Source organism: Macrobrachium nipponense, chromosome 17 (genome assembly GCF_015104395.2).
Source record: "Macrobrachium nipponense isolate FS-2020 chromosome 17, ASM1510439v2, whole genome shotgun sequence".
Taxonomy (NCBI): Eukaryota; Metazoa; Arthropoda; class Malacostraca; order Decapoda; family Palaemonidae; genus Macrobrachium; species Macrobrachium nipponense.
In genome coordinates, this window is record NC_087210.1 from 38310659 (window position 1) to 38334424 (window position 23766).

Below are 23766 nucleotides of genomic sequence, written 5' to 3' on the forward strand. Positions count from 1 at the left end.
TGTCTTCAGTCGGGGTTTATCCCAGGAGGCTGTAGCGAGTGCTCTAGAGAAACGAGGGGAGAGAAGAAGTGAGGTACTGAAAGCGAGTAACGAGGGGAAGAGCTTCAGGGGTCAAGAGTGACGACTGTATGCCTAGGACAAGCCAAATGATCAAGAAATGCGGAGAAAAGAAGGTAGCTGGAATTGATGTGAAGTGAGGAACCAATAAAAACGTAGGAACAACGAGAAAGAAAACTTGACTGTAGGTGAGGCTTGAGAAAGCGAATGAGGGACAGAAAGTGCAAGACAGGATAAAACGAATTGGTAAGTTAGGGAACGACCTGCGAGGGGATAAGCAGCTACTTAGAAAAAAAAAAAGAAAACAGTAAGGTAATCAGTAATTAGTGAACGATATTGAGTTGGAAAGAAGATAAAATCGGGTAGATATTATTATTACGATCAAAATGAGGGTAAAGAAACCGTGAATATAAATGAAGCAATGAACGGGTTGACGTAGTTTGTGTTAGGAGGTGATTGGGTAGGAGATTAGGATTTTTGAGGAAGAAGAGACAAAAAAAAAAGAAGCAACATTCGTTTTTTACGTGTTGAATGCTTTTGATGGTATGGAATGCGAAGGTTTCTTCCTTAGAGGAGATTTTTCGTTTGTGCTGAAGGCTTTGCGAAAAGTGATTTTACAAACTGCCTTGAATATGGAAGATTTGACTCCCTCTGTTGACATGTAGAAACCGATTCCCACCCAGTCTTCCTAAAATCTGGGTAACAGGCAACTCTTTCGATTTCGATTGGAGGTTATGGACTCTTATCTACCAAGTGACGTTGATGGGCATGAGAACGACAGGGCTCCGTGGGCATGTTCGTTCAGGGGACGTTGCAACTGGATAGCCGTTGTTACTTTTGGAGTCCCACCATTAATTCGGTATTGTCCTCTTTTGTAGATTTGAAACTTCATTCTCCAATTGTTTGTACTTATACGTTTCAATACACCTCCGTCTTTGTCATGATCAAAGTCGGTATTATAATGCATTTTTCAACGGCTGAATAAAGCTACGATTAAATGGAATCCAATTTTTTTCTTAAGATAATAAGGGTCTGTCATTCATTGATAGAATATGAAGGCAAATATATCGCCCACCTTTTCAGATCTATAAACATTTTAGAATGAATGAATGAAGCAAATGATCTATATTGTTCTTTGGTTTACAAAGCACTCCATAGCGTTTCTGTAGGAATTTGTTAAAAGGGTATTATTTTCGATTATATTGTTGTATATCTATTGTTACTCCAGTTTTAACTTCAATTCAGCGTGGTTTATACTGATTTTCATAGTGACAACAAAAACGTTCCAAACCTGCAGAGAAGAGAATACGCAATTGAATGAAGTGATGATTGTGGTGTCTTTCGAAGTCATTGAAATTTGTCGTTTAGGAGTCGATTGACATTGTAATTGTACATTTTACATTACTACCTATCACCTGTCTATGAAGTCGCGTTATTGCATATGTACGTGAAGCCTGGGTGCCGTTGTCCAGAACCACCATGTGCAGTGATGCCTCTTTTGGGATATTTTGGATTTTGTTACGATCAGGGAACCAGGGTCTCGTTACTCCCAGTTAATTGTGACAACCGAAGATAGGTAAGCGCGGATTACTCAATATATGAAAGCGGAGGTTCATATGGTAGGGAAAATACAGATTTCTTTTTTATTTGGTATTTTACTCCGCTTGTTGGATGAACGATTGAGACTTGTGGAATATTGAGAAGTAAGTAAGTTTTGAACCAGATTTAAGTGAACTGCAAGTAAGATTTGGTTTTGCGTTCATTTCACTCAAGTTATTCTGAATATACATAATTATACTGTAAGCAAGTAGCGTGAACAAAGTTCAAAGGATGTTCCTCCACTTTTGTTGCCACTATCATTGTAATGGCCGCGTTCCAAGTCTTCGCTTTGAAATAGAGATGAAGTTCTCAGTAAAGTACTCTATAAAATGGTGTGGTTTTATTCATGGCTCCATTTTTTTTATATAAATGTTAAAGTATTTTGCTTGAACTTTGAAGCTTTGTTTGGAAATGAAGAAATTCGGAATGGTGTCCTGATACTACCATAAAATTTTGATGCCGCGGTAGCGATTTTCTGTTGAAAAAATGCTGGAGAACAGAAATGAAGGGAAATAGAGCCAGTTTGTCCACTAGCAATGCGCCCTCTTGACTTCTAGGTGATCGTAAATAAAAGCAGTCAGACCGACAGGAATTAGTTCTATATTCTTCTCTTCTTGGACGCAGCATTTTGCATATCTCGCTCCTTTATAAACGGGAGCATCTCATTCAAGCGGGCAGGTGTTTGTTTGTTCTGCCAAAATGACCCAGAATTTTAACATCGAATTATTTCATGAGATTTTAGTGATTATTATTATCATCATTATTATTATTGTTGTTGTTGGTAGTTGTTGCATCCATATCGAATAGTCTTACCCCCACAGCTGAGAGTTTGAATAATGTAAAAGTATGAAAGAAGCCATCGTACACCCTTCATCACACATGTGGACTTATCCGGATACAGTTTCCTTCTATGATTTTAGACGCTGACGTGACTGACTGTAACTGTATTTCTGGAACATCAGTGATTTGAGATACTTTCGAATATAGGAATCATAGCTTTGAAAGTGTTGGAATCTTATGTGATTAAAAGTTGATTATCCCCTTTGATGATGATCAAAATAGACGAAAGGTAGAAGCAGAGTATCACATCAGGTATAAGTTGTTAGCTTTTAAGTCCCCTTACTTTGAAGGTACTGGAACGCGTCAGGCTGTGGGAGACACCGCCGTGTTTTACTGAGGATATCACCAGCGAATGAATGCCCTGTCAGCAGAATGGCGCGTTAAGCCGGTCATCAAGAGGAACTTTGCTGCAAAAGAAAAACCATTACCGAAATGTCACGTCCACAAGACGCCTATTCATTCTGAGCCTTCATTTTCTTTCCTCTTTTATGGCTGACTGAAGGGCTGTAGTGTGCAAAACAAAGTATAGAAACCTCTGGGTATTGGCGCCCTGCCTTTTCGATGTACTTGAAGATACCTGACCATTACCTAATGTTGACATGTTATGGAATGTTGTCGGTTCATTAGTTTCATGTCGCGTCTTTAGACGATGACGCGTTTGTCTCCTTCCCACCAAGGGGAATTAGTTTTAGCATTTTGTCAACTTCAAGAAAGAGTTTTTTTTACTTGCAGAGGCAAGAAAGCAGCCAATGAAAGGAATATTGGAAAATTATTTTCGTGTGCAAAATAAAGAAGGGCGGCTGCCCGGGTGGAATGGGTGCGGCGGCGTCGTCGTCGCCGTCTACGACTTTGAGAAGAGGCACTGGGGATGGAGGGCGCGAGGAGTGTGGGCGCCTCTGTGTCCAAGCCACTTACCCACTCACTCTCTAGCAGTCCTCCTCCGGCCTCCTTGGCTACTCTTCTTCTCCCCGATGTGGTCCCCCTCAACCCTTCCATCCTTCACTTCCCCCCTTCCCGTTCTGATCCACATTCTTGTGCTCTTTTCATCTTGATGACTTCTTTGTGTGCCCTTGTGTCTACTAAGAAGAAAAAGAAGAAGAAAAAACAGATCTTTTTTTTACTTTGGGAAGGGAGGAATTATGTAGAGCCTTCTCGAGCCTCTATTCAACTGCCGAAAGTCCTCCAAATCACCAGCGTCGTCTCGCTTCCTTCGAGGGCGAGGTTGTCGGTCCCCGGATGAAGCAGTGCTTGTGGTAGAGGTGAGGTGTTCGGTGTTTCGTTGAGTCAGTCCTGTTGGCCAATTTCGCCACTCTTCCAATCTACCCTCCCGGGGACCCCCTTGCCGCCCTTAAAAGGTACTCTGCAGTGGAGGATTAAGTCGGCGCCTGGATACTCTGCAATTTGAGAACAATCCTTTTAAACCCCTAACGCTTCCCCCTAAGTAATGATAGAGATATTAATCTCGGATAATAATAGGAGGAGGAGCGAGGGCCATAGGATAACTCCCCCTTCCCAAGTTCCCGACCTCCCACCTCCCCTTAGGACTCCATTTATTCCGAAAAGTAACCCTTAACGCTCAGCGATGACCTAGATATTGGAGAATCCTTTCGTGCCCGAGGCCTCGGGTAGGGCTTTTGTACTTCAAGACTGATGTCGATCCTCAGTGGTAGCTCCTATATTAGTCGTTTCGTTTTCTTGGCGCCATGAAAGTGTGGATTGTCGCCTGAGCTGCCGCTGCGGGTTAGTGATCACACCAACGTTTATCACATGACGGAGTGATCGCTCGCTCCTACGCAGAGGTTCGCACAAGGAAGGGATGTTGTGAAGAGAGGGGGACGTGCTGTGAAGTGAGCCAGTTTCCTCTTTTAAGTTTTTATCATAAACGCTTTTGTGTGTGTGCGTGTGCGTATGAAGGAGAGGGAAATGGTCATCACAGCCGCTCACATCCTCCCCGCATCATTATTTCCGCCTCCAACCAACTAACCATTGTGCCGCCTCCTTCCAGACGTCGGCGGAAGTGTCCTTCACGCCTGGAAATAATCACCCAGCTAATTTTCCCTCAGGTGAGATACGGCCGAAGAGAATTTCGGCTTCCGTCGTCTTCTCGCAGGCCTTCCCTTTGCTTTTGAAGCAACATGTGGCTGGAAGCATCCTCCCTCCCTCCCTCCCCGCCGGCCTTGACCTGCCACCCCTTGCAGGGGTCAAACCCACCTTCGCACCAGCCCCTCCCTCCGTCTCCGTCCCTCGGCTCGACTGCTTTGTCCGTTCACACAATTCCGGTTCCCATTCTTATTTACTCTACCCCCACCTCCCTTCGTTTCTTCTTCGCTAATACCAGACTATATCGTCCTTCTTCATGGCGGTAATACCTCTCTCTCTCTCTCTCTCTCTCTCTCTCTCTCTCTCTCTCTCTCTCTCTCTCTCTCTCTGCGCCAATACTGCAGCTGTGTAATGTTTATAAACGTTATTGTTTGTTTATGCCCTGTGCCGTATTTTGAAAAGTCATGAAGGTATACGTTATTTTGAAACTGAAGCATTGTTTGCCTTATAAATTATGGGAATGAAGTTTTTGTGGTTTTGCAATAGAAGATGGGGTTGTGGTTGGTGGGTGCTTGGAGTCCAAGCACTTCCTGTCGGAGGGAGTAGGGGTGGGGGTTGGTTAGGGGAAAGGGACTCTAGTTTGGACAGCCACGAGAGGTGTACAAAGTGGGGCATAGTATGTTATGTTCGATATAAGAAAGAATTTTGAATATGCTTTTGGTGAGAAGTGAGGATCTGTCCGATAGTGCATTTTTGTCAGAAGTGGAGAGAAGCGTATTATATCGAGAAGTTTGGGGAAAGGGACAAAGTTCAGAAATTCTAGTGGAAACCTATTTAAAGACGTCGCCTGTAAGACTTCTTTGCCGAGAACTGAAGAGATGGATGTTGTTGTAGTGAGGAGTGAGAAGTTTTAAGGATAAACACAAGAGGAAGTTGCGATGTTGTTAATAGAAGTAATAAGACTTCGGTTGTATTTTTCTACTGGTGCATCTATTCCAAGTCACTCGAAATCTTCACTGGGGCTTCCCGTAGTCGTACGTAACTAAACATAAGATCCTAGACAAGAAACTAATCTACTGTAATGAAGATTAAACAAGAGTCTAATACTCCTACAGTCCATTTAGTTGGGGGGATACTTCTCGACTATGAGATGCACGAGCATTTAACATCTTTGCGTAAGTTTATAATTTGTTAATCCAGTCACAGTTCCAGTTCGTTCTTCCTGAGAGGGAGGCGTGGGCTTGTGATGGCGTTTACTGCATACTGTGTAAAGTTGGCGGTTGTGGATCCTGCGCCTTGGTCCTGGTTATTTTTGAATAAAGGACTTCATCAGTGAAGAGCCTGGTAGTGTTGGAAATTTCCCCTCAACTATTTGTGTGTGTGTGTGTGTGTGTGTGTGTGTGTGTGTGTGAGAGAGAGAGAGAGAGAGAGTGAGTGAGTGAGTGAGTGAGATCTAGTATGACGTTTCATCAAACATTTACATTTTCTGAATGGAGAGCAGATGGGTTTAAGAAGCCACATCTAGAACAAGGCAATAACTTTGGTGAAGGTTTTTAATAAATTTTGTATTAATTTTATATTGATTTCTTCCTTAAAATCATAGTATTATACTGTTGCAGGGAGTAATTTTCAAAGTAAGTTCTCGTAGAGTAAATATGAAATTAGAAAAGTTTAATTTTAATTTTGGTGTTTTACGCCTTTGTGCTTGTGTGTGTATATATATATATATATATATATATATATATATATATATATATATATATATATATATATATATATATATGTAAACTTCACGTGAATGATAAGAAGTTTTATCCTGTACGAGTAGGATTTGTTTTGGTGGCGGTGAAGTCGGTCAGCGACATGTGAGTCATACTTACGCCCTTTTTGGGGACACGGAAAGTGGGCTTCTCTTTTGTTGACGAACGCCAACTTCGTGAGTTGTTGTTAGACGTCATTCACTTTTTTTATCGTAACCAAACTTCCCTCCCATCCCAACTTCTGACGGTGTCTATGTTTTTATCTTTCTGTTGTGCAAGTATATGCATAGTTTTCTGAGATGTGTACACAACAATAGTCCGCATATATATATATATATATATATATATATATATATATATATATATATATATATATATATTATATTATATTATATTCCTCGATAATCTGCAGGGTCAAAGATCACCACTAAAGGAATCTGTTGGAATCCATCTTGAAGCTACGTCAACAAGGAATTTAAATCTCCATCCTGGATTGTCTCTTGATCCTGTCTCTTTGTCTCTTTTGCTCAAAGAACACGCCAGCCAGATTAACAAACTGTAACCCCACCCACCCACCCTCCCTTTCTGCTTTTGTGTATAAAAGGTCCGTCAACTTATATTCAGTGTGAACTGGAAAGTTAAGAATATACCATGAAAGTACTTGTTACAAACTCCAGTTTTTCCACTCGCCTTACTATATATATATATGTACGTGGATATAGAAACGCCTTGGAACGTTTGAACGACTTCCATGGAAATGTCCCTTAAAAGTTTGGTGGACCTTTCTATGTTAATGATGATGGTAACCGCATACGTCTACTTCATCTACTGTAGCAATTCTACGCTATTAGTCGGGACTACTACTGCACATATAGTAAGCATAACAACATGTCAATGCTGTTGTATATCATACCAGTGTCACTTCCAATTGGCAGTGGTTTGATCTACAAATACAGTGTGCCCCAGAGGGAGGAGTGCGGTGGGAAGAAATATTCTCTCAATGGCAGATGAGTCTTTTCTCTTGGGCAAAGAGCTTTTACGCCTGTGGATTACCGGAAGAGGAAAATGGTAGTATTCATGTCGCTGTGCAAGATTGTAAAATCGGTAAAATCAACAAATGAAGTGAGCCATAAGGTTTGCAAAGCGCCTCAGCGGCGTGGTTGGTATGGTATTAGCGTCCCACCTCGGTGGTCGCGGGTTCGATTCTCGGCCATTCCATGGAGGTGTGAGAGATGTGTATTTCTGGTGATAGAAGTTCACTCTCGACGTGGGTCGGAAGTCACGTAAAAGCCGTTGGTCCCGTTGCTGAATAACCACTGGTTCCATGCAACGTAAAAGCACCATACAAACAAACAGGCAATCATAAGGTTTGCAGCCCCTATACTGTGCACTCATATGGAAAATGAAATCATAAAAGAAATAGGAAAGTAAAATATTAAGTGTTGAGATTTTGAATGTGCGTGTAAGTGGTGTACAAGTGAAGAAATGTATGACAGTTGATTTGTTCAAGAAGTGCAGGCCGGAAGTTTGTCCACTTGAGGAAAAAAGAATGAGGTACAGCGTTGGTGAAGGGGAGCACTTGGAAGTGCGGATAAGGCTGGTGACAGGTGGCTCCTCGCTGCAGATTTCTTAGGGATCATTATGCGAGGAAGGTGAATAGAACAGGAACAAATATTTTATGGTGGTCCAAGAATTGGAAAGACTAAGTTTGAATGTGTGTGGCGGGGTGTTAATAGTATGAAAGGGTGTGGTGGGAGTGATATTTATGCAAAGGTAGGTGAATGAGATAGAGATAACAAGCATATCAGTCCATTTGGACGCTCGCTACTGTTACCCTTTAGTAATATCTACTTTTTTTTTTATAAAGCTGCAAAAATTGAATAAGCTTTGGTGGTGCTTGTTCATACATCATCTCTGATGTCAAAATGAATATATTTTGAACACAAGGTTTGTATAACCTGTTTAACCTTATCTGTTAGCTGTGTAAGAAGAAGAAAATCCATATAATTTATTTGTTTCCTCGATTTAGATGCATGAAATAAGGTTTTTGCAGGTATGGATTCCTTATAATACAAGAGAATGGAGAGTTTTGTGCGCTTTTGGGGGGGCATGCTTCATGGAAATCCTTGGTTTTCAGATAAAAATATTTATAAGTATTCTTTGGAATGAGGCTGTGGCGAGGAAAAGCGTGTCGTGTGTTATAAGAAAGAGTAATTATGTGGATTTAATGAGAAGGGAGTGGCAGGAGAGCTTGCTTACTTGTTCAATATTTCATCCCGAGTAGCTGGGTAATGTAAGCTTATTCAGTTGACCAAGACATTGGATTCTGCAAAAGAAGTCATTGTTTATATAAGGATTTGTCTGTCGAGTTTGGCTATTTTTATTCTAGAGGACGCCCATTACTTAACAATTCATTAGACTTTTCGTGTTGGAAAGTTAGGACCTCATTACCAGTGCTACATTCAGGTTCCATCAAACTTGAGTTTAAGTATGCTTGCTTGCATTCATACATTGATTAAATAACGATTTTTGTTAAAAGCATCCTTATGTATTTGTTTGAAATGTGTGCTTCAGATCTTCATGCTCGAATTACGAGTCATGGATTGCATTCTCCCATATAATTATGTAAATGGCTCGTTCAGTACCTGCTAAATGTCATGCAAATGTGTATTTTTGTGTACAATTTCAGGCAGTTAGTGCTTTTATCTTTGAATTATTATTTCTCTCTCTCTCTCTCTCTCTCTCTCTCTCTCTCTCTCTCTCTCTCTCTCTCTCTCTCTCGTTTTTTTTTTTTTTTTTTTTTTTTTTTTTTCTCTGTAGCTAACATATGCCAGAGTAAGGGTAAAGGTTGGAATTATTATCTTAATCAAGAAAGACAGTCCTCCACTCCAGATCCCTCCCCCGTGTGGTTTTGCTTTGTTGTGGTCGAAGACCGCTAATACAAACTTTAATCTTGACAGTTTGTTTCTGGCGGTCTTTTCTTTGCCCTTCAAAGTATTTCTGTGTGAGGAATGCAATCAAGTTTGAGTAGTTTTTTTTTAGAAATATGAGAAACTGGAAGTCCATATTTTCTGTAACTATCCTTTTCATTGAACTGAGCTTACAAATTAATAAATAATTAATGATTTTTGTAAAGTCAAAGTATATAACATAATAAATAAAGTAATATGCATGTTATTGTTTACATAATAAATGAATCAATCAATAAAACAGAAGAAATAAATAATCTTGAATTTCAGTGCAAACTTTCAACATTATAAGTAAAACTGTCAATCAAAGCCAGTACTTTGAATAACATCTGTGCCCTTTTACCCAGAAGGGCACAGACCGCATAGGTACCCAATTTTTCTTCTTAATATAACTAAAATAATATTTTCAAGTATTTCGTCTTGTATATACTACCTATATATGCAAGGACATTTGTAGAAGAAAAGGCCCAGTTTTGGGAAAAAATTAACCCCCTCCCCCCAAAAAAAATAAAAATAAAACATCTGGGTACGGGCGTGAATTATGGAGAGTAAAGTAGATGTATACATTACCTCGCGCTAAACGCCGCAAGGATCACGACACATTTCCCTGAATGATGGTTGCCGTTGATAAATGTGAAAGCCACAAATGTGCATGAATGAGGCAGTCCTTATGTTTCCACGTCACGTTGTTGTTGATTCATTCGTGTGCAAGTAATCGCGTTGGTCTATTTATTTAAGTCGGCGGTGATGACTGAAGGGTTGTGGTGTAGGCTGAGGACTCTGCTCTGTCAAGAAGAGAAGGGACTCGTTGGCCTTTCCAGATGAATGGTGAGGCTCCTTTAATGCATAATAAGCCTATTGTTTGGGACAAGACGAGGCTCCTCCAAAATAGTCTTCCCGTTGGGCAGAATGCTATTACTTTACAAAGCTCTCTCTCTCTCTCTCTTATATACACATTTGCATGTTATACACTTATTTGCTAAGTGAGTTTGAGCTTCAAGGTTCAAGATGAGATTTCTTGTCAGCGTGTTTCCACTCGTGAAATCATCAATTTCTGTGCTTGTAGGGCAGCGCGAGAGAGCTAGCGTATTCACGTTTTCATTGCTGTAGGTTTTCAGGCATTTTCCGGAGTTGTGTTAAATCAAAATTGCAGTCAAGTTAAAAAAAAAAAAAAAAAAAAAAGATAGCTTTGCAACTGGGAGTACGCTGCCACTGTCTAGGTTGAAATTGAGGATGGCGGTAGTGGGAGGGAGCATAGATATGGGAGGGAGGACGGGCTCCTTGCGTCCGCGCATGCACACTCTCTCGACGCTCCCTTTTTTTTTTTTTTTTTTTTTTTTTTTTTTTTTTTTTTTTTTTTTTGTTTTTTTTTTTTTTTTTTTTTTTTTTTTTTTTTTTTTTTTTTTTTTGTTTTTTTTTTTTTTTTTTTTTTTTTTTTTTTTTTTTTTTTTTTTTTACGATAAAGGGACACCGCTATCTGTTGCGTAAATCAGGTCTAAGAATAATTGGTGAATCTGGCTTGCTCATGTCTGATATGATGAGTCCGTGCAAAATATAATGAATGTGCAAAATATAATGAATGGGCAAAATATAAGAATGGCGCAAAAATATAAGGAAAATTTTTTTATTTTTTGGAGAACAATTCCCCGAGCTGAACGACAAAAATAATGAATGTGCAAAATATAATGCAGTGCAAAATTAATGCATGTCAAAATTTAATGAAGTGGGCAAATATAATGAATGGGCAAAATATAATGCATGTGCAAAATATAATGAATGGACAAAATATAATGAATGGGCAAAATATAATGAATTTGCAGAATATAATGAATGGGCAAAATATAATGTATGTGCAAAATATAATGAATGTGTAAAATATAGAATGGTTAAAAAAGTGTTGTGCCATTTTTATAATATCGAAATTGAACGGATTTTTGTTTACAAAAAGTTGTAAGCTGATGCGAAGGTTTTCTCCTTCGGGTATCCTTTATAAATGGAAGAGAAATGCTGTTTTGAACTTCTGATTCTGTCTGCGATTATGTGTACATAGTATGTCTGCTCTTTTCATATGTATGGACAGACAGAATTCACTAGTTTGCTCAACATTCGTTGTTGTTGTTTTAGATTTAGCCGGCCTTATGCCAGCACGGACTCTTGCTCCTAGAGGAGCCCGTAAATCAACTTTCCCGGGAGAATTGCCGGGTATACATACCCTCGTCTCCCGAGGTACCCCGAGAGAAGCTTTGATGTGACTCACGTTTAAAGCTGTAAGGAATTCACGTTCAGGATTGAGCTTCTTTTTGGAAATCAAATGAATTAATCGTCCCTCGGTGTTTCTATGTCTTGAGCATTTTGTGTGTATGTATGTATGTATGTGTATATATATATATATATATATATATATATATATATATATACTAATATTTTCAAGTAGCCACCCAATCACACACACGTGTGTATGTGTGTGTGTGTGTGTGATATATATATAATATATATATATATATATATATATATATATATATATATATATGATACACACACACACACACACACACACATATATATATATATATATATATATATATATATATATATATATATATATATATGCAGAAGCCAGGTACTATGTCGTACCTCTAAGTAAATGGGGATACAATCCACAATGAAGTAAATTCCTCTTGTAGTTTAAATATATATTACTTGTATAGGATTAAAGCTTTCGACCATCAACTGTGGTCTTGTTCACTAAAGTGAACAAGACCACAGTTGATGGTCGAAAGCTTTAATCCTATACAAGTAATATATACTTTAAACTACAAGAGGAATTTACTTCATTGTGGATTGTATCCCCATATATATATATATATATATATATATATATATATATATATATATATATATATTTCGAATTATTCGCGTTGTATTTATGTTACTCATTAGAAAGACACGCTAATGAGGCGTTTATCTCCTCAGAACCCTCGTTGATTATGAGGACAGATAAGAAGTGATGCGTGATTTCCTTTGTAGATGATTATTCGTGTTGGCTCAGGGAATGGACATCAGAAATAAAAGGGCTTGAGAGAGACACACACACACAGACAGAGACTGATTCCCAAGGCCCAAAAATACATCAACACTTATTCACTCTGTTTCTCTCGTTCTTACAACATGATAATCTATGTAAGCTGTTCAGTGAATTTTGTAGAGGTTATCATTGAGTCTCGTGTGTGTGTGTGTGTGTGTGTTTGTTTGTTTGTGTCCGCGCGCTCGTGTATTTCAAGAGGAATGACATCCGGTCTGTGTGGCTGAAAGCGTTATATTGGTCAGTCATACTCATGTTTGAATCGAATGTTAGTGATTGGTGAGGTTACGCTAATGGCGCAATCTTCTAACAAAGTAGATAATGATACTTCGCATTCCCTCCTCGTCGCCTTCTCTGTCATATTTAATGCTGTATAATTTAGATTTCAAATATTAAGAACGTATATTGTTATCGTACTCATAAATGCCAGTTTGCCAGCGTCAAACTGTAGTAATTATATATATTATATATATATATATATATATATATATATATATATATATATTATATACACTTTTTTAAAATGCTCAGTGTATTAAGTGCAAATTTTGTCATAAGTAATATTTTAGCTAAGTTCACTTAACACTTGGATATTTCTCTCTCTCTCTCTCTCTCTCTCTCTCTCTCTCTCATGAGAACCATTTGGAAGGCTTTCCCACAAGTTGTTATTGCTCCAGTTAATCCACCTGTTCACTTATCAAGCGTTTTGAAGGGACGTCGTCAGCGTTTGCTCTTTCAGTTGCAGAAATCGCTGTTGTTAGTTCATGTTATTTCTGACGTTTGTGTAAAAAATCAGAAAACATAGAACGATATAACGTTATATTGGTGTCGTAACTGAAAGCGAAGGGAAATATATAGGTCGTTATTGCTGGTTTCATCTTTAGTTTAGAAGAAAAGCCTGTGAAAAATGTTTCCTTTTGTTTATGATTGAGGAAAAATTGTCACAGGAAGTGTTTGGATATCACCTTTTCTGTCATTTGGAAACAAGTTTTATGAAAGGTCTCGTAATGTTGTGCCTAGTTTTTTGAATGAAGCTAAACAGTGAAATAAGTTGGGTGTTCAAGAGAGATCACGTTTCTGGGTATGTCGAAGGACATGAGATTTGAAAAGAAATTACGGCAGTCTCTGTATTGTTGTCATTTTTTAAGTTCTCCCCCGTGTTCTGTTTTACACTTTTTGTCAACTTTAAATGGATTTTTTTTATTGTTACGTTTTTATACTTTTGATTTACTTATAATTATTTACTTTTACGTGACATATATCAGCTTCGGGTTCCTGTCCCATGACCTCATGAGAAAAAGAATTTGAAATAAAGTAAGTTGGGAAAGAGCGGCTAACATCAGTTTATCTGTCTATCGGAGAGACGTGAGGACGGGGTGTCGGTGTCGGCGTTGCTATCTGCAGAGTTTCCTCAAGTTAATAATACTGACTTATTTGAATAAAATAAAAGTATATTGCAGTAGCGAGTTCAGTCAACCAATGTTTCTTGTTGGGTTTGAATGTTCTAAATGTAAAAAGGAATGTAATATAATTACTATGCTTTAGCTTTGGTTTAAATCTGTGGAGTATCATTACTGAAAGTGTGTTTTTGTTTCATTAATTTTATCGGTCATCTAGATCAAGTTTAACATGTAAGACGCTGCTAGCATAATGATCACTCTCTCTCTCTCTTCTCTCTCTCTCTCTCTCTCTCTCTCTCTCTCTCGTATTATCTCCATGGATATCCGGCGTTGTGGATATGTGTGCGACTGTGCGACAGATGTAGCGACTAGTGCAAGTCCTAACGTCGGAACGGGACGTTAGCAAACTGTCGTCTGTGAAAGTGCGCGTTCGTTCGTCTTACCCTTGGGTGACGGTACACCCCTGAGGTGAATTCGGTTGTATGTCCCGGTACCATAGCTTTGGTGGCTCCCTTGTCAGTGTTAGCATCCTAGAAACTTCTATTTTCCTTGACGTGTATATATATCTTTCGGTTGGTTCAATTGTTATATTCCCCCATGTCTTATTTTCTTGTATCGCAGCGTCCTTCGTTTTCTTTAGTGGTCTTTTTGTGTGTAATGTCTCGTATATGAGCTATTGGAACTGTCGACTGACACATCACGATAAATATCGCCAGTGGCATTCTCGGAGGGTGTCATTTCCGAAATAATGACCAGGGTTGCGTGAAGACGGACTCCCGTCATGCGTTTGCTTTTATGTAATATGCGCGTTTATATATATATATATATATATATATATATATATAAATATATATATATATATATAGTATTTCTGTCGCATTGGTGAAGGCGAGCGTGGAAGTAAAATGTGTTTTGTACCATTGTAGAGCTAATTGAAGCTGGAGTTTGTTGCAAAGATTTTCAGTTCTTGAAAAAAGTTGCAGTCGATCAGAGAAAATGAGTTAAGGAAAATTTTTTTTTTCCTAAATTGTATTTAATAATTCTTAACGTCCAGGAAATTTATAGTACTTGGTTAAGTTAAAATGACGCTCATTATTATGGTTAAATTCACATTATTTCGCCAATTCTGCATACTCTGCCCCTTCACAATGACGGCGATGTTTCTGTGATGCGTGTCTGTGCGTGTGTCTTAGAGGGGGGAGCTCTGCAGGAAGAGCAGCTTTGGCCTCAATCTTCACGCCGTCGTCACTGAGGATGAGGAGGACTGTCAACCCTTCGCTACGCTGAGGCTCCATTCTCTCGCTGCCCTTCAGTATATTCCAAGACACAGTTCTCTTCTTATCACTGCGCTCCTTAAGGAAATGTGGACGTGTGTGGCTTTTGTGTCCGCCTTTTTTTTTTTTACCATTATGACCTGCAAGTGATTCGCCTGTAGATTGTATTCATGTTACTTTATAGTTTAGGCACACGTTTTGAAATAGAAGTTCGCAGTTGATGAGAGCTGAATGTGTTCGAATTCTTCATGGTGTTTCCGTTTCCTGTGATGGTTGTGTTCATGTGATCAAAGGCGTGTACTTTGAGATAGACTTGAAGCTTTGGTTTCTAAGGCCAGATAAATCAGCCTTAAAAGCAGTTTTGCATTTCGTAGAGAATGACGAAAACCAGAAATGAAGAACCATATCTGAAACAGGTCATATACTGGTTTTCGTTTCTTTGAAAAGCGTCTTTTTTTTTCAGGTATTACCGATTTCCAAAAAAACAAAGTATTTTCTCTTAGTGGCCATTTTACGTGCTCTCGGTAGAATCGTGTAACTTACGGGTGTTAGGAAAGTGGTCAGTGAACTTTCGATTTCTTCGTGATTTTCACTTTTCCTCGGTGATATCACGATGTTTACCAATAGTCCCAAACTCAATGCTGTCCCACGCATCATTACCAGGACAACGGTCTCCCCTGCTGTAAGTATTGTACCACGTTTATTATACAGAGCGTCCTTCTCTTTCGTATTATATATATATATATATATATATATATATATATATATATATTATATATATATATTAAAAGGAGCCCATAAAAATAACAAAGTATAGAGAGAAAATACTATTTCAGAGACTGCTGCCTCCCTCTTCAGGTAGAGAATGAGAATGAGAAAAGTTACAGAAAAGCTGGCATTTATACTAAGAGATCCATCCAGTCTCATATATATATATATATATATATATATATATATATATATATATATATATATATATATATATATATATATTCGTATTGGTTGGAAACCTTTGCGAGAGTATATGACATAAAAATGCGATTTTTACGTTGAATAAAAATTAACTAGACTTATGGAGGGAATACTTGCTCGTGGTGTTTTGTATACGTAAAAATATGAAAGAGTATTGGGTCCTGTGTTTTCGAGCTTTTTTTGTAAGATCAACATTTGCATTTGTGTGTTTATTTATATTCTCTTTCCAACGTCCTACATAACCCAAGCTTTCATGTCTGAAATGTGAAACGTTTCGGCAATTCATCTTCTGTTCTGTTGAGTGAAATTATATTTTACGTAACTCGGGTTCAGATACCTATTTCTTCATAAAAGCGACAATAGTTTTTTGTCTTGTCGAAAGGTCTAGTATGTCCGTGAATGTATGTAATATATATATATATATAATATAAATATATATATCTATATATATATATATATATATATATAGATAATATATATAATATAATCATATATACATATATATGAAGGCAGGAGCTATCACTCAAGGATAAACATATTGGAGTAGGGAGACGCGTATTGTCTTTTATCCATTTATTCAGCGCCGACGTTTCGTATCAGCTTGATACATTTTCCAGGCTGAAACGATTGCACATCAATTGCGTATAAGTAAAAAGATACACACAATGTTTACCAACACCATAATTAAAAACCTTTTTATAAATTAAGAATAAAACCAGAAACACAGAATAACAGTGTTAGGGTTAGGAGCGAATACAGAGAAACAAATTAATTTAAAAAAAATAATAGAAAAAAATATATAATAATAATAATAATAATAATAATAAATAATAATAATAATAATAATAATAAAGACCGAAGGAGCGTAAGGAGAACTGACACGAAAAATTGTTATGTAGGGGAGTGTAAACAAAGCAACAGGTAATTAGGCAATAAACAGTTGGGTGGAAGACGACTGGTGGTTAAGAGAAGGTACAGTTAGCTTAATCATTATTGATTCAAGGGTGGTTAGTTCGTCTATATGTCGGGTTCTTCCCACAATACTAAAGTGACTGGCATCTATTGTGTGTTGCAACTTTCACTGTGATTTCTTATGTTAGATTGTTCTGGATTTGATAGTCGACAACCCGTTTCTATAGGTAATTCCTTGATGAAAGGAAATTCGGCTTATATATATATATATATATATATATATATGTATATATATATATATATATATATATATATATATATATATAATTAATTGGTAAAAATGTTGTTTACACCAGAATTCCGTCTAATAAAAGAAGCCCATAAAAACGCCAAAATATAGAGAAAATACCATATTTCAGAGACTGCTCTCTCTCTCTCTCTCTCAGCAGTCTCTGAATTATAGTATTTTCTCTCTATATTTTGGCGTTTTTATGGGCTCCTTTTATCAGATATATGTATATGTATGTACGGTTATGTTTGTGTGTGTACTGTATGCGTGGAAGTACTTGCGGATGTATATATGAAAGATAGCAGTAGTTGTGTTTGAGACTGTCCGTGGGTTTATGTGATATTTTAATCTAGCCTGAAATACTGATTATTTTTTATACTTGTCTACATGCTTGCTCAATTGCGGGTAGGTGCTGCAGGCTCATCAATGCTGGACATGACCTACACATAACGAGCTCTGCTAATCGGGGTACTCACGAGGCCATTCCCTTCGCAATAATGGTCTTGCTTATTGCTCTTGCTCATTGCATGGACAAAGAAACGGCAATATCATGGGTCTAGTAACAGCCAATGGCCGGTTCGATCTCGAAATTAGGCCAGAACAATTTTCCTCTTCGAGAATTGGCCGGAGTAATATTTTCTTATTTTCCCTTCCAATTCGTTGTTTAGGTCTGATTTCAGAAAGGGTGCGTCGATTCAAGTTATTTGCCATGAGTTTATTTTGAGACCTGGAGCTATGTTTGGTTTGGTTTTGATGTGCATTTTATTTTTATTATTGCAGTACAACTAAAATTAATGTAGGAAAGTTTTTAACATTCACAGTTGATAGTAATTGACTGCGTAACATTAGTTTCTTTATATATATTTGAATTTATAGTGAGCTTATTTTCATATTGTGGTGATCATAACGTATCTGAATGTTGCAGACGAAATGTTTATCTTCTGGTTCAGATTGATGTTCTTGCTTCGTCACCCCATGCACAGTAGTATCAAGATCCAAGGCACAATGGCCGGCCTCTATGAACAGCGCAATAGATAAAAAAAATATATATATATGTCATCATTCTCATGTCTCCTGGTCATGAAAGTGGTTGATACACCCACTTGCACAAAATATACAGCTATTTTAAGAAACTCCTTTTACTTTCGGTTACAGTGCGAAGAAAATGGGGATTATTGACGCCTCTCTCCCTCTCTCTCTCTCTCGTCTCTCTCTTCTCTCCTCTCTCTCTCTCTCTCTCTCACCAGGTTAACAGTCAAAATCAGTATTAATTCGGTTGCGAATCGCTATTGGAAGCTGAAATTTCATCCCATTTGACATATTTTACTAGATCAATTTTTTTCTTTAGCAACTGAGCTAGAACGATGCAAAGATTAAATAAACAAATATTAGATTCAAGACAGGTCAGGTGGAATGCAAGTGGAACGCCATGGCTGAGCTCAGAATCGCGTGGACCTCTATCACTTATGCAATTGATGCCGGCCACTTTACACATTAGGTTTGTTATGACGACGTTCTAGGATTCTGTTTATTCCACCGTGTACCTAACTCAAGCACATGCGAAGGAATGAGATCCCGAGCTGTCACAAGGCCACCTTTATCCACTAGGCAGCAGCAAACCTGTTGATTTAGTGGCAGTTTTTATCATACCGTTAAAATTCTCTCTCTCTCTCTCTCTCTCTCTCTCTCTCTCTCTCATATATATATATATATATATATATATATATATATATATATATATATATATATATATACATACATACATGTGTGTGTATGAAAAATACCCATTTATTCCTTAGAGTTGATGACTCTAAGGAATGTTAGATTCGCGGTTTTTCAGCAAGATCGGGATGAGGGTAATAGCCATGTGCCATTTTCCCCCTTTCCCCTTTTCTACCTAGGAGACATTCACTGCTAAAAGTTTTGATATTGGGATTTTGAAGAGCCATTTGTTTGAGAGAGAGAGATAAGTGGTATTACATCCCCAGTAATTTCAAGCCATGTAAACGTTTGTTTGTATCATATATATATATATATATATATATATATATATATATATATGTGTGTGTGTGTGTGTGTGTGTGTGTGTGTGTGTGTGTGTGTGTGTGTGTGTGTAACATAAACGTTTACGTGGTTGAAGTTACTGGGGATGTAATACCACTTATCATGCGATATTCTCTCTCTCTCTCTCTCTCTCTCTCTCTCTCTCTCTCTCTCTCTCTCTCTCTCTCTCAGTTTAAAGGTGCGTGCGTACCCTTGCCCGCCACAGCTTCCTATAAGAGGAATTGGAGATCCGGTAAAAAGGGAATGTGGCAAATTTTGTACATGGATCAGACTTTTGGAAATTGAAAACAAGAAAACATGGGAAAATTGTACCAGTTAATTAGAAAACTTAAATAAGTAGTGGCCGTATTTATTATGTCTGCCAGTCAATTAGCGATGAGATTCTTTCTGCTCTCTTTTACTTGTTTATTTTTGTAATTCCGAAACACAAAGCTGTAAATTGTCAACTTTTGATTGTGTGTGATTTGTTTAGTTCACATGTTCTGAACTAAACAAATCACACTTATTTATTCCTTCGGTCTGTGTTCGACTATATGCGTTTCGAAATCTTATGCCTGGTGGCTGCGTGGTCCTTTTGTTATTATTATTATTATTATTATTATTATTATTATTATTATTATTATTATTATTATTATGATGTAGATAACTTGCATATTTTCGTGTGCTTGAATGATTGGTAAATGCAAGCCTCGATCAATATTAAGATTTCAGTATTTAAGCGTTATATATTTTTTGTCATTATAATGAAATGATTGTGATGCTCTGATTGTTTAATGATGTGTTTTTACAGTTGTCATATTGTACTGATGAAAAGAGAACTCCCAAAATAATGCTACTTGTCTCCCTTTCAGTTACAGAGTAAACGGGAAATGTTCTTCAAGTCGGAAGGCGGCAGCGGGGGCGGGTCGGGCGGGGGCGGCCCGGGGGGGCCTCTGAGCGCCCCATCGACAGCCCCTCCCGCCCCTCCTGTCACATCTCCTGCGACAGCGCCTCCTCCACCCCCCACCGCCACCACCACATCCACCACCGGCACGACTCAACCGGCCAGCGTGGCCTCTATCAAGGAACAGCTACTCACCCCCAAGGAACGCAAGGAGCACAAAGATGAAGAGAACAAGGAGGTGAGTGACGGTGGTGAGAGTGAGAGACCCTGTGTGTGTGTGAGTGTGTGCTTTCCGTCAATCATCTCGTTACACCGTTCTAAGAGCAATTAGGCAGCTCTGCTTCAAGTGCTTCACTGAGTCTGACACAGGCATGCATGTCTTTGCTTGGGGTTTCATAGTGTCTTCGTCTCCTTCTGCAATTTTAGAATAATTATTATTTCATTTATTCAGTTCATAAAATTCACCGACACCATCGCAAACTAATTTCATTACAGCACTAAATAAGCCTTTGGATTCCATTGGCTTCAAGCCTAAATTCCACATTCCATTCCATTCCATTCGTCTCCTGCCCGGAAAGAAATATCTTAATGTATTTGTGTATATACACTGTAGATGCTAGTTTGTCTGCACCTGTACAGTATTTAGAATATATCAGTTGCATCATACACCCACACAGAATATTCTTTAATGCAGATCCCCTTCCAAGTCCTACTTTCAGCCCTCTCGTGCCCCCACTGCCTTGTTTCCTGGATGATGAAGACCACTAATCAATCTGTCTTTGCATCTGACTAGGCCTTTGCTGTATTTTCCTCCCATTAGCTCTCTAACATTTGCTTTGTACAGTCGTTTCACCCCTGTCATACTCCATTCTGTCTACTTTCCCAACGTTATCACGTTAAAGGGTCGGTTGCCTAATGCGCCCTCTCCACTGCCTTCTGTCAAAGGCATCATCCTCCACCAAACCTCTCCTCTCCATATCTTCCTTCACTTTATCTTGCCATCTAATTCTCTGTCTCCCTCTCGATCTTCTTCCTCTAACAGGTTCCTCCCAAGCCCTCTTCACTCTCTTCTCGTCATCCATCCTCAGGCATGCCCATACCATCTCAATCGTGACTCTCTTATCACCTCTGTCATCTTTACTAAGCCTTTCCAATCTCTGTCATGCTCCATTGTGTCCACATGACCGAACCATGTCGTAGCACTGATTCATTATTTCAGTTCTGTCACTCCTTGGACCTCTCCTGTGCATCTCCACAGTTATCATCATTCCAGTTACTCTGTTGCTTTATTTATGCAAACAGTTCATGTTTATAGCTTTTGCCCGTTTTCTTTCATTTGATTCAGCATCCGTATATCACGCTCATAGAGAAGACTTCTTTGAACATCCCCTTCTTACATTCCAATCTATGTTTTCATGAACGCTCCACATTCACGATAAAGTTACAGCCACGAAGGAAAATTGAAACACTGGAGATGCCAAGTACTCTCATCTTATTATCAAGACATGGTCACAGCAACTAAAGATATACATGATATTTTTGATTAAGCTGGTCTTACGCCAGCACGGGTTCTTGCTCATGGACGAGCCCGTAGAAGATATCAGAAGCAAGGCCCTGTATATATGGTGGGTACAAGTCCCAAAGGAATACAAAAAGGTCGGGAGGTCACCGGAGGTCACAGAACTGTCTACAGATTACAAAAGAAACCTACTTATTGGTTGACCGTTCTGTGACCTCCCGACCTTTTTGTATTCCCTTGGGACTTGTACCCATCATATAGTATATATAGGTCCTTGCTTCTGTATATAAAAAAATGCCAAAAGCACTTTTTTTTTGTATTTTTATAGATGATCCAGATACGGGCTGCTCCAGGAGCAAGAGCCCGTGCCAGCACAAGGCTGCCTTAATCTTAAACAACAATAACGTATATCTTTAGTACCTGTGGCCATGTCTTGGCAATAAGACAAAAGTGCTGGGCATCATCAGTTTTTCATTTTTCCTTTGTGGTTGTATATTTGCTCATATAACCATCAAGTTTTTTTTTTATTTCTCCGTGATTTAAAATCAAGCCTACACAAATATATAAATGCTACAAGGAAAGTGTTACACTGGAGTTCAATATCTTTGCCTTTACGCTGAGGCACACACAAATTAAGTAAAACACGAAAAGGATTAGAAATAAAACTGTTATAAAAAAACATTAAAGGACTATAAAAACAATTTTATAACGTACAAAGGTCATTACTTTTGAGGTTAATCAGAGAGGGCGAGATGCCTTGGACTGGCCCAGATACTGGAGTGAACAAGGAGGCGTTGAGGATATGGAAAAGGAAAACCTTGACTTTCTCTCGTAACCTCCGTTGAACATTTTATAGTGTAAAGCAGATAGACCCGGGCTTAATATCGTTTTCATTTTTTAGTTGTATGAATGAATAATATAAGATGTTGCTTGTGACGGTATTGTTACGTTTTGTGATATTTTTCACTTTGAGGTACTAAAACAGATTATTTTTTCTTCACCAGACCTAACTTGAATATTTGAGATAATGAAATCTCCCTTGTAATAAAACACTGTCCACATGGGATATTGTCGTATCTAAGCGTATTTTGCAGTGTTTTGTATAAAAAAGATTTTTTATTTCCATTCAAATTCTTTCATCTTCATTTGATTGACTCTAAGTAATAAAAGAGAGTGTAGTAGGGTCATTCTTTCGCAATGTCACTTTTATGACAGTGTCTTCATACCTGTATCGCAGGAGGTATCCACAATAGGTGTTGGTTAATATGATTCCCTCTGTATCTTTCTATTGTTCTGTTGTTCATTATCTAAGAATTCAGGACTGACTAACACACAATATATATGTAAGTCTTTCTTAGGTTGTATGAAATGTGCTTGAGAATGCCTTAATGCAAAGGTGAATGGTATTTTGTTATTCGCGCTTTCACTTTTCTTATTATATATCGTGTATATATATATGTGTGTGTGTGTACATTATTATATATGTAGTATGTTTGTCTGTCTGTATGTATGTTATTATGTGTGTGTATATATATATTATAGATATATATATATATATATCTATATATATTATATATATATATATAGTATATAGAATAATAGATATATATATCGTAATTTGTGTGTATTATTTTTAGAGTGAATTATTTACTTTTCAAGATTAGATTGTTTTTATTTTCAGGCTTCGGTTCGAATTGTTGAGACATCGTCGACATTTTTCCATATGTATATTTTATTATTTGAACTTGCCATTTTGGTCAGCCTTGTTGTTGCTTGAGTGAATATACTGGGCCCAAGCCACAAATTAAGCTTTTGTAGCAAACATAAACTTACACTCAAGTGTGTATGTTTTTTTCTCTCTCTCGCGTGGTGCTCACGCTTAAAGTTTTATTACGTCTTGTGAATTCAGTAAGCTGCATTTTTTTATGTATATTTCTTTCGTATCCCATTTGAAATAATATATTTTCGCATGTCTCTGGTGCTCATTCTCTAGTACCCTTGCCGTGAAATTTATTTTAGTAAGGAATTCCTAAAGGGCATTATGCAAAGATTAGCATTGTGTTTAGGTTATGTACTGGAACTCCTTCGCATTTCGTGTGTGAGGTG

General features: G+C 38.0%; 1 protein-coding gene across 1 annotated transcript in view; it reads left to right on the plus strand.

Moving 5' to 3' along the window:
* LOC135196182 (septin-7-like) overlaps nucleotides 1–23766 on the plus strand; it is a gene marked incomplete in the record, with an annotated part of 398771 nt that overhangs the window by 265920 nt on the left and 109085 nt on the right. Inside the window, 1 exon segment of the mRNA XM_064222767.1 lies at nucleotides 20110–20379. Coding sequence (XP_064078837.1) covers nucleotides 20110–20379 — 270 coding nt within the window.